Below are 12692 nucleotides of genomic sequence, written 5' to 3' on the forward strand. Positions count from 1 at the left end.
GGCACATAGGGATTCCCCTGTACTAAGCATAATTCAGCAGGAACAGCCACCTAAGTTTGCTCATAGCCTGTACAGAGAGATACCATAAAACTATGGCAGCATAGGGATTCCCCTGTACTAAGCACAATTCAGCAGGAACAGCCCCCTAAGTTTGCTCATAGCCTGTACAGAGAGATACCATAAAACTATGGCAGCATAGGGATTCCCCTGTACTAAGCACAATTCAGCAGGAACAGCCCCCTAAGTTTGCTCATAGCCTGTGTACAAAGACCTAAAAGAAAAAGCAGGTTCAGCACAATTACGAGCATCAATTTACATTACCTGGCTGGAAGTTTATAAATAAAACTTTGACCATCTTCTGTCCAAACGATGACTTTATCCGCTGATATAAAATCCCCTCCGGTCCATGTCTGGCCTTCCTCACTTGGGACGGAACATAATAAGGAATAGTCTCCGGCATCAAACACCTTAAAAGAAAAATAAAAAACTTGATTTTGCCAATATATTAAGTGAAGCAGAAAAATACTGGAATAACAAACTTTTGTCTGAGAGTTTAAATGACAGATGGGCGTCTCACAGAACTACAACTTCCAGCACCCCCAACCAGTCTCCATGCAGTATTCTGAGCATTATAGTTTAACACCATCTAAAGAGGAGAAGGTTGCCCAGCAAGGGCAAGTTAATAGTTGCAAGGTTTAGCATGGTGTCTAATATATTAGTTGACCATCATGCCCATATCCATTTGCTCCAAAAAATCCCACCTGACTTACAAATGATTTAGCTGAATTGGAAAACAGGCAACTTACCCTCCAATACTTAGAACACACAACCAAGAGAGAGCGCTGGGTAAATGCGCAGAAAGAAATGCTTTGGCAGTTCTGGCAGTAAATTGGTTTGGATTCTTCTTCGAACACTGGTTCTGTGTCCTAAAAAACAAAATTTTAAAAACGATGGAGTAGCAAGTTTTATTTACAGCAGTAAGAATAGACTGTCAGCTCTTGTGAGCAGGGCCTCTGATCCTATTTTTATTCCACACCGCTTGTTTTTGTAAGAAAAACGAAGTGAAGTCACTGGGGTGGGGGGTGCTGAAAGTTAGGCACCCCCCAGTAATTGTATTTACTTGCCTGGCACCCATGGCTGGTGCTTTTGTTACCAGAAAACTGCACTGGCCTGTTCTTCTCAACAGTGCTATGGAGTGATCCTCTTCCTGCTGCTTTCTACACAGGGATACTGATGCGTTGGCCCCGGGGTAGTGGAGAAAGAAGAAGGGTGAAGAACACTCTAGTGCTCGCTGAGAAGAACCCCAGGGTGGGTCAGTAACAGAAGCTCTGGCCTGGGGTATCAGGCTAGTAAATAAAATCACAGAGGGGAAGCCTAAAGGTGGCCCGATGGGCCTCACCGATCTATATGAGGCAGAAAATCAGCCAGGTGTCAACTGGGCAGGTTTGATTTTCCCATTGGATCAGGGACCTCAATGGTTCATTGATGTGGCCCTCGGTCCAACGGCTCCTATACCCATCGCTGGTATTCAATTGTTTGGCCTAGGGCCAAAGATCAAATTAGCCTGATATCACTCACCTTAGGTAGGCATATCTGGAGAAGTTTTGGAGACCTTGCCAAACGAGCGGATCTTAAGGTCTATGGCCACCTTAACTTTTGGCCCCCCGGTGATTTCACCTTTCTCTCTCTTGTTTAAATCATTGCTCTTTTGCTAGTGCTTTCGTGGCTCGCACAACAGGGCCATCATGCCTTATCAGATAAATACCACAGGGACATTAACTGGCCATACACTGTAGGAATCTCTTGTTCAGTGAGGTCTCAAAATGAGCAGATCTTTACACTAAAATGCCCACCTAAGGTAGTTGATATTGTAGGGCCAAATGATTGGATTACATGGGAATAGGAGCCGTCGGAGTGAGGGCCGCAGCAATGAGCCAATGTGGTCCCGAACCCAATGGAAAAATCAACCTGCCCAAATATCAGATGGGTAGGCGCACTGGGGGACAAGCAAGATGCCGAATCAGTCTGAAGTGCTTGATTCAACAGCTTAGATCTGCCTGTGTATGGCCACCTTTATCTGGATTCTGATCTATAGAACAGGCATTAACAGGGGCATGATATATATTTTTTTTTTTCAAGAACAAGAAAAACCTGTCTGTGTATCCCTTTAAAAAAAATACAAGTGGTTCTGTAGAAGAAACCAGTAAAGCATCAGCCCAATGAACATTGGAGCCTCAGGCAAGAGCTCTCAGGAAGGTGGCCCACAGCTCTTACATATCAGCAAAAACTGCCATGCAAAATACAGATTTTTTTTTCTTATTACTAAATGAAGCAGAAAAGTACATTTCCTTTAACCCTCTCCCTTCCAAGAAAAAAAAAATGTTATGTTTTTGGAAAGAAAGTGAACAGAATGTAGAACCTAAAAATCTATATTGCTGCACTTTTTTTTAAAGATGATACGTTTCACACTGTCTATCCTTATGTTGGGGGTCGCTGACCCCACCCCATATCTGTATCCGCAGACCCTGCCTAAAGGTTACCCTGCAAAGTTCAGACAAGAAGCGCTACTGCTCAGGCACAAACCGATAGGGGGACCATGGGAACCTTAGGATCAGAAAAATGCATTTTAAAGGAGAACTAATTAACAAATAAGTAGGTTGGAAATGCTGAACATATTTTGGGGGTTTCAACCAGTCCAAGGTCCCCACAGCCCTTTAGCACTGCTGACTCACAGCACACATAAAAGTTTAGCCCTGTAGCATCAGCTTCTATGGTAGATGAACCATCTGCTTGCTCATTTGAGACGACCCTTAAGCTTAGCTTCCCAACAGCTGCCCAGAGTCCACTGAGCATGTGCAGTGCGCCACTGACACTCCAAAGTCCAACATGGAGAGCTCTTGTATTATTATTATTATTACTATTATTTATATAGCACAGTTTTGTAGGTCTTGATCATTACGGTTAGAGAGATGCTGAACCTATAAGCTGGTGCAGTAAAGCAAATGGAATTTGAATTATTTATATAGCACTTTTCTCCCATGGGACTCAAAACACTTTACAGATATCAAGCAAGCCACTAACAGTGACAAAGCTATACAGGAAGCAGGAAGGGTCAGTTTCCTTTATAGCCACTATATGAAATGAAAATTTTCAAGCCGGCTGCATGCACATGCGGGCAGGGAGGAAGGGGCCGGGTAGGGTGCAGAGTGTGCCAGACCCCTCTGAATATTTTTTTTTGCAGGGGGGCCCGGCACTATGATGTTACGCTGCTGCCCACTAAGCATGCAGGGATACCAGGGTATTAAGTGAGGTGTGCAGAGACACAAGGAAAATCGAACCCAGGTCTCTAGAAAAAGAAAAGGCCAACAAAGAAAAAAGGATCAACTGTAAAAAGCTGTATAACAACATGGACAGTTGCCTAAAGATGAACATCCCCTTTAAGTGAATAAGACAAGCTGGGCAAAGCTGGTGCTTAAAGAGATATAATATATAAAAGAAAAAAAAATGTTGGAATATTCTGCTTGGTTTCTGTAGGGCTCTCAGCTCTTACCTGCATTCGATGAACTTCGGCAGTAATGATCCACACCTTGAGGATCCCGGTCACTGATACAGCTACAACCGTATCTTCTGTGAAACAAGAGAGATAAAGAATTAGGGTGATTGGGTTTAAGGACAATGGCACAGTGGGGGTTTCTATCCCAGCAGCAAATGTCACCTTGGGTTCTGTGAGAGCGGATTATGCTCATAGAACTGATCCAGTCTGGAGAAATCTTGGATACCAAGGAGTAAAGAACATCCAGGCTACTGGCATCCATGACAAGAACTTCAGGGTAATGGCCGTGGCACAGCAGCCTTCCTTCCCGCGGGGTCCCAATCGAGAACTGATAGAACTGACGAAAGAAATTCATTTTTAAAAGAATAAAGAGCAGATAGTGTACATCCCACAGGGTGGTGCTTGGAGCAGGGGCATTGGAGTCTGCTGCCCCTTAGGGTGAAGACACACAGAGCTACTAGTAGCAGCTACTTTTTCACGGCTACTAAACACCAGAAAATCCCCTGCCATAGACAATACTGAGAATTGCCTCTGCTAAAACACACGTAGAGACAATTAAGAGTAAATGATCAGCATTGTCTATTTTAGTAGCCACAACAGGTAGCTGCTACTAGTAGCTCTGTGTGTCTTCACCCCAAGACTAAAGGCTTCCATACACGGGCTGATTGTAGCTGCCGATATTGGTCCCTTAGACTGATTCAGCAGCTTATCGGCCCGTGTATGGGCACTAAAAAGGGGCCTGCACGACCGACATCTGGCCTGAAATCGGCCAGATCTCAGCGTTGCGCCCTAAGCAGGTGCCTCTTCTGCCTACCCCTAGTTCCAGCCGTGGGTGTAATAAAATGCACTCTATGGCATACTAACCCCATATATAATAAAAGGCACTAATGAAATGAACGGCACAAAGTAGCATTTACTGCCCAACTGTTTAAAAAATGGTTGCTATGGGTTATTGCACCTGGGCAAACTCTTTTTATTTCATTAGTGCCTTTTATTACATATGGGGGTCAGTATGCTATAAAATGTCCTATTCTTAAATACGTTTTCAACAAAAAAAGGGGGCCATTACCCACAGCAGCCAAAAGCCTATTGCTCTGTGAAGCTACAATTCCATTGTTTTTTTTTGTTTTTTTTTAAACCTATCTTTCTATATAAGCCAAACCCATTCATCTTACAGTCTGTTATTTAAACCAATGCCTGGTTGCTAAGGTAAATTGGCCCTTAGCAACCAGATAGCTGCTGATATTCCAAACTGGAGAGCCGCTGAACAAAAAGCGAAATAATTAAAAAAAACCACAAAGAAGATGCGTTTATATAGGTTGGACTGCTCCCCATTTAAAATCAACTTGATTGAGGTAATATTTTTCTTATTATTTATGTGGGAAAATCCTTCTATATTAGCCTCTATATTAGATAGACAGAATAGGCTTTACTGGTGCATTCAGCTCAGCACGGTGCAATTTCCAGCACTGACAGATAAAGTGACTCACTTATTCTCATTTATCCATATTCCTTAGAACAAACCAGGTTTTTCCTGCCTATAATTGTACCCAAATAATGAAAAAGCAGCATTTTCGCAAACAAGGCGTGTTGCTGCTTCCGGACTAACCTGTATCCCGGTGTGTGTGCATGCTAATTTGGTAAACTCCACACATCTTCCGTCGTTCACGTCCCACAGGCACATCTCCCTGATAAAAGGAATTGGAAAATCAGACTAAAGGGAAGCATAAAATGCTGCACTTTCAATAGCCATTCGAAATAGGTAAACGTGGGGCGTATTAACATCATATTAAAAGGAATGGCAACACCTAGGAATGAAAATGTTTAAAAGTAATCCAAATACTATTGAGTGTTGAGTATTACGCTGCTGTGTAGCTATGGAGATAATTAACATAGGGCTAAACGGAACAGGTTAATTAGCAGATAAATACAGATCAGTGCCACAGGCTACGGCCTCCTCAGCGAAACGCGTCGGGCTTGACATCACTTCCGGGTGTGGCAGTGACGGGAGAGGGAAACGCCGGCAGAATCCATCTCTTTGTACTGCAAAGGGTCACTTCCCTGATCTGCATCATAACACTGGAGAAAGTGACTGATATGCGCTCAGAAGTGGGACTAATGTAAGTGCAATAGGTTTTATATTTTTTATAAAAATAAAGGCAAATGACACTAGGGATGCACCAAACCCAGTTTTTCAGATTCGGCCGATTTGGATTCAGTTCGGTTTAGATTCCAAACCCACTTTTTTGGGTTTGGCCGAACCCCCAAACCCACCCAGCAGGATTCGGTCGAACCCAAAAAAGTGAGTTTGGTGCATCCCTAATTATTTGCTAATAATGGAGTCTATGGCAGACAGCCTTTCCGTAATTTGGAACTTTCTGGATAAGTGATTCCATACCTGTACGGATACGCTGTTTTGAAATCAGGAATCTTGTAAGTTGCTAATCCCTCGGGAGAGTGGAGAAGCCACATGCTGAGATTTGTAGTTTGAAGAGAGCATTATAGCTCTTTGTTTTATATCATTTTATGCTTAGAGGAAGCACAATAACATTTGGCAATAATCACTACAGCACTTTAAAAACACACAGAAAAATCTGCGTATAGACTTTCTATGGTTCTGGACACACACAAATTGAGCCATAACACCCTGGTGTTTGTGTTAACAATATTGCGCTAGGTTCTGTTATTTGGTTTTTTTTTCCATAGCCCATGGCACTGATCTGTATTTTGTCTTGAGTTGATGATCCAGTTGAGGAACTGCGAAACAGATCGGCAAAGGAAAAAATTGTGAGGGATTACTGTCCCCTTTAACCTTGCAAACGTTTTTTTGCATTTTGGTATACATTTTAAATAGCAAATAAGCTCTGTAGAACACCATCATATTCTACAGAGCTTATACGCTATCTGTTATGTAAGGGACCTGCACATAATGCTCGAAATGCAGCACAACTACATACTTTTGCTACACAAAAAGCCCCTGGTTTGCACGATCACTTACCCACTTTCTGATGCACTCACAATATACTGCCGGTCACTGGATGCTGAAGCTTTCGATAAGCAGGTAATAGAAGCTGTGTGACCAAAGAGCAAGGCCCGTGGATTGATCTAGTAATAAAAAAAGAAGAGAATTAGTGGCACACATGGAAGTATCTTTCAAGCAATTTGATCCTTGGCAAACACTTGATATAAAAATGTATATATATATATATATATATATATATATATATATATATATATATATACACACTGAATAATGTACCCCCATTATAACATATAAGGATATTTTAAGTCACAGAAGAGTTTCATGATCGTATAAAAGCACAAGGCCAAGTGAACTTCTAATGTTCTTAAATTTATGCATGGCTCATATAATAAAAAAAATTTTTGTTTTTTGCATCTAAGACCTGAGTGTGCGGCATATTCTTTCTAATTTTGTATGCTCACTTTATACTGCACCCAGGCAAATTATTACTTCATTATACGTGAGTGCCTGTTTTCACCTGTTCCTATATATATATATATATATATATATATATATATATATATATATATATATATCACACAAAAACAGACCTCTAGGAATAGCAAAGGATTACAAGGCACACCGTAATAGAAAGGCTTGAGAATATGTGAAAAACCAAAGTAAAATGTAAATAACCAGGCCTCAGCTGAATGAAACAAACTTCTCCTTTAAATAACAAAGGAAGTAGTGTGGGAGTAAAAGGCAGAACTCTGCCCATTCATTGGCTGATGGGGCCTAGCATGTATGTGTGCCTTGGCTTGTTTGTGTGCACTGTGAATCCTATGATCCCAGGGGGCGGCCCTTAGTAAATAAAATGGCAGTTTCCTATTTAGGATTACCCAATGGCACATCCTGCTAAAAAAGTATATTATTATGAAAATGGTTTGTTTAGATGAAGCAGGGTTTTACATAGGAGCTATTTATGCAATATATTTTTATAGAGACCTACATTGTTTGGGGGTATAGTTTCCCTTTAAACAATGTTGGGGTGATCGCCAGGGATCCCTAGGACAAGACATAAGTTGGCAGTGGCATCTGAAAGCGAATTGAGCCTTTAGGTATTTGCCCCTACCCCCTTACCCACTTCTCAGCCCTCCATATATGTCAGAAAATGTTTCCCACAACTGGGGTGGGAACACAATATAGCTTAGCCAAATGGAATCCATACTCTCTGCTTCAAGGGATACTTGGCAGAAAGAAAGATTCTATACAGAAGGTAAAAGGACAGGGTTTTTAGAGAACTAAAATGAAGATATACATACACACACTCACACACACACACAAATACATACATACACACACTCACACACACACACACAAATACATACATACACACACACACACACACATACATACATACATACACACACATACATACATACAACACTCACCTCCAGCTCAGGTGAAAGATCCCAAAGGCAGATTTGTCCATCGTGGCAGCCAGTTACAATGGTTTCTAAATCATCCATCACTAGCACTGTGGAAATGCAGTGAGTGGGGGCCTTACGGCCCCAAAGCACTATGGGAAGGACGAGACTGTTCCCTGCCATTTTACACCTAAGAAGATAAAAACAAATGTTTTTCAGTTCAGTTAAAACCTTTACTTTCATATTCTAGGGCTTTCAGACCCAAATCATTAATAGCTGCTATATGGCCAAATGTATTGGGACACTATATAGCTTTTTGTTCAGCAGCTATCTGGTTGCTAGGGTTCATTTTAACCTAGCAACCAGGCAGTGGTTTGAAAGAGAGACAGAAATATAAACAGAGGAGGGCCTAAATAAAAAGATAAGTAATAAAAAGTAACAGTAACAGTGAAATTGCAGCCTCACATATCAACAGTTTTTTGGCTGCCGGGGTCAGTGACCCCCATTTGAAAGCTTGAAGGAGTCAGATGGGGGAAGGCAAAAAAATCAAAAACTATAACATGAAAAATGAAGACCAATTGAAAAGTTGCTAAAAATAGGATATTCTATAACATACTAAACATTATCCTGAAGGGGTGGTTCACCTATAAGTTAATTTTCAGTATGTTATACAATGGCCAATTCTAAATGACTCTTCAGTTGGTCTTCATTACTTATTGTTTTAATAGTTATTATTTGCCTTCTTCTTCTGACTATTGCTCTGCGAGGCTACAGTTTGATTGTTTTTGTTACTTTGTCTCTTATTCAAACCACATTCTGGTTACTAAGGTAATTTAGACCCTAGCAACCAGATAGCTGCTGAACAAAAAGTGAAATAATTAAAAGCAATTGAAAAAAAATGAAGACCAGTTGCAAATTGTCTCAGAATATTACTCTCTACATTATACTAACAGTTAACTCCAAGGTTAACAACCTCTTTAACCCTTTAAGTGCCAGCCGAATTCGTCATTTCGGTTCCCCCCAGTGCCAGACGTTTTTTAAGCATTTTGTACTCATTCACTTTAACAATGTTTTTTGGTAGGAAAACCTCCACGAAACTAGGGAAATTATATATCGTTTTTTTCGTCACTAATTGGGCTTCGACATACATACCAAATTTTATAACTTTTCTGGAGATATGATGTGTATTTTGGGTGAAATATGTAAAAAAAAAATAAAATTATGAAAAATTTCTGTATATTTTGAGGTTTTTTTCCATAGAAAAGTTAATTTTACTCACTTTTTTTTATTGTTTGTAAAAGCCCTGATACTCCCAATTCCAACGATACCAAATATGTGGTGGTACCCCACAGTTCCTGTCCAGAAGTAACCCCCAAACTAAAGCAATACTTAGTACAATATCACACCAGAACAAAGCAGAAAAGCGCTTGTAACAGTTAATGCAGCATAACTTATATGTAAATCTAAAATATCCCCTCATGTTTGGTATCTTTAGAAACTACAGACCTTCAGGTTTCTAGGTGCAATGTAGTTTTCACTCAAAAGCCAAATACCTTTTGTCAGTGCATTGTGAAATTTGGAACTTTTTATGACATTTTTTTTTTTTTCTAAAACGTAAACTTGGACGCATGATCAAATGTGGATTTGACAAAAAAAAATCTCATAAAAATTTTCTAACAAAGGCATATTTGAAAGACAAACTTCTCCTGAATAAAATGATGCCCCATATGTATGGGTGCACATAAAGACATGGGCACCAAACACTCCAAAGCAGGGGCAATGCACAAGGGCAATTACAGCTAAAAATGTGGGGGCTGCGCTCTATGTGCACTTCCTGCAGTTTTTCAGTGTTAACCCCCCCTACCTGTGAAATAACCCCCACAAACTATATATTTATGAAAAGTGCACACCTTCAGCTATTCAGAGACACCACTCTTCTCTTTCTACATGGAAAATTGTGGCCGCAGTCCCTTGCAGAAGTAAGCGCTTTTGTCAGAAATCAAGGAAAAACCAGATAAAAAACCTAGATTTCTCCCCAAAATCTCCATGGCAACTACCAAAAACTTACTAAACATCGATCTGCAAGTTCCCCTGAATAAAACGATACCCCATATGTATGGGTGCACATAAAGACGTGGCCACCAAATGCCCCAAAACAGGGGCAATGCATAAGGGCAATTTCTGTTGAAATTTTGGGGGCTGCGCTCTATGTGCACTACCTGCAGTTTTTCATTGATAACCCCCCCTACCTGTGAGATAACCCCCACAATCTATATATTTCCGAAAAGTGCACACCTTCAGCTATTCAGAGACACCACTCTTCTCTTTCTACATGGAAAATTGTGGCCGCAGTCCCTTGCAGAAGTTAGCGCTTTGGTCAGAAATCAAGGAAAAACTAGATACAAACCTAGATTTCTCCCCAAAATCTCCATGGCAACTACCAAAAACTTACTAACCATCAATCTGCAAGTTCCCCTGAATAAAACGATACCCCATATGTATGGGTGCACATAAAGACGTGGCCACCAAATGCCCCAAAACAGGGGCAATGCATAAGGGCAATTTCAGTTGAAATTTTGGAGGCTGCGCTCTAGGTGCACTACCTGCAGTTTTTCAGTGATAACCCCCCCTACCTGTGAGATAACCCCCACAATCTATATATTTACGAAAAGTGCACACCTTCAGCTATTCAGAGACACTATTCTTCTCTTTCTACATGGAAAATTGTGGCCGCAGTCCCTTGCAGAAGTCAGCGCTTTGGTCAGAAATCAAGGAAAAACCAGATACAACCCTAGATTTTGGTCAGAAATCAAGGAAAAACCAGATAAAAACCTAGGATTTCTCCCCAAAATCTCCATGGCAACTACCAAAAACTTACTAACCATCAATCTGCAAGTTCCCCTGAATAAAACGATACCCCATATGTATGGGTGCACATAAAGACGTGGCCACCAAATGCCCCCAAACAGGGGCAATGCATAAGGGGGGGCTGTGCTCTATCTGCAGTTATTTAGTCTAAACACCCCCATACCTGTGAAATAACCCCCACAAACTATATATTTCTGAAAAGTGCACACCTTCAGCTATTCAGAGACGCCACTCTCCTCTTTCTACATGGAAAATTGTGGCCGCAGTGCCTTGCAGAAGGCAGCGCTTTGGTCAGAAATCAAGGAAAAACCAGATACAACCCTAGATTTTGGTCAGAAATCAAGGAAAAACCAGATAAAAACCTAGATTTCTCCCCAAAATCTCCATGGCAACTACCAAAAACTTACTAAACCTCAATCTGCAAGTTCCCCTGAATAAAACGATACCCCATATGTATGGGTACACATAAAGACGTGGCCACCAAATGCCCCCAAACAGGGGCAATGCATAAGGGGGGGCTGTGCTCTATGTGCTCTACCTGCAGTTATTTAGTCTAAACACCCCCATACCTGTGAAATAACCCCCGCAAACTATATATTTCTGAAAAGTGCACACCTTCAGCTATTCAGAGACGCCACTCTCCTCTTTCTACATGGAAAATTGTGGCCGCAGTGCCTTGCAGAAGTCAGCGCTTTGGTCAGAAATCAAGGAAAAACCAGATACAAACCTAGATTTCTCCCCAAAATCTCCATGGCAACTACCAAAAACTTACTAAACCTCAATCTGCAAGTTCCCCTGAATAAAACGATACCCCATATGTATGGGTACACATAAAGACGTGGCCACCAAATGCCCCCAAACCGGGGCAATGCATAAGGGGGGGCTGTGCTCTATGTGCTCTACCTGCAGTTATTTAGTCTAAACACCCCCATACCTGTGAAATAACCCCCGCAAACTATATATTTCTGAAAAGTGCACACCTTCAGCTATTCAGAGACGCCACTCTCCTCTTTCTACATGAAAAATTGTGGCCGCAGTCCCTTGCAGAAGTCAGCGCTTTGGTCAGAAATCAAGGAAAAACCAGATAAAAAAACCTAGATTTCTCCCCAAAATCTCCATGGCAACTACCAAAAACTTACTAAACCTCAATTTGCAAGTTCCCCTGAATAAAACGATACCCCATATGTATGGGTGCACGTAAAGACGTGGCCACCAAATGCCCCAAAACAGGGGCAATGCATAAGGGCAATTTCAGTTGAAATTTTGGGGGCTGCGCTCTATGTGCACTACCTGCAGTTTTTCAGTGTTAACCACCCCTACCTGTGAGATAACCCCCACAATCTATATATTTCCGAAAAGTGCACACCTTCAGCTATTCAGAGACACCACTCTTCTCTTTCTACATGGAAAATTGTGGCCGCAGTCCCTTGCAGAAGTCAGCGCTTTGGTCAGAAATCAAGGAAAAAACAGATACAACCCTAGATTTTGGTCAGAAATCAAGGAAAAACCAGATAAAAACCTAGATTTCTCCCCAAAATCTCCATGGCAACTACCAAAAACTTACTAAACCTCAATCTGCAAGTTCCCCTGAATAAAACGATACCCCATATGTATGGGTACACATAAAGACGTGGCCACCAAATGCCCCCAAACAGGGGCAATGCATAAGGGGGGGCTGTGCTCTATGTGCTCTACCTGCAGTTATTTAGTCTAAATACCCCCATACCTGTGAAATAACCCCCGCAAACTATATATTTCTGAAAAGTGCACACCTTCAGCTATTCAGAGACGCCACTCTCCTCTTTCTACATGGAAAATTGTGGCCGCAGTCCCTTGCAGAAGTCAGCGCTTTGGTCAGAAATCAAGGAAAAAACAGATACAA

At 41.4% G+C, this 12692-nt stretch overlaps 1 protein-coding gene across 5 annotated transcripts in view; it reads right to left on the reverse strand.

Moving 5' to 3' along the window:
- The window catches only part of wdr7 (WD repeat domain 7), a 228509-nt gene that overhangs the window by 211053 nt on the left and 4764 nt on the right, over window positions 1-12692 (reverse strand). For all 5 annotated transcript variants that reach the window (XM_018090767.2, XM_018090674.2, XM_012956678.3 and 2 more), the window contains 7 exon segments: window positions 7967-8132; window positions 6552-6658; window positions 5163-5241; window positions 3716-3890; window positions 3551-3627; window positions 807-926; window positions 322-467 (listed from right to left, as the gene is read on the reverse strand). In XM_018090767.2, coding sequence (XP_017946256.1) covers window positions 322-467; window positions 807-926; window positions 3551-3627; window positions 3716-3890; window positions 5163-5241; window positions 6552-6658; window positions 7967-8125 — 863 coding nt within the window. In that variant the 5' untranslated portion in view covers window positions 8126-8132.

The sequence above is a fragment of the Xenopus tropicalis genome, chromosome 1 (genome assembly GCF_000004195.4).
Source record: "Xenopus tropicalis strain Nigerian chromosome 1, UCB_Xtro_10.0, whole genome shotgun sequence".
Taxonomy (NCBI): domain Eukaryota; kingdom Metazoa; phylum Chordata; class Amphibia; order Anura; family Pipidae; genus Xenopus; species Xenopus tropicalis.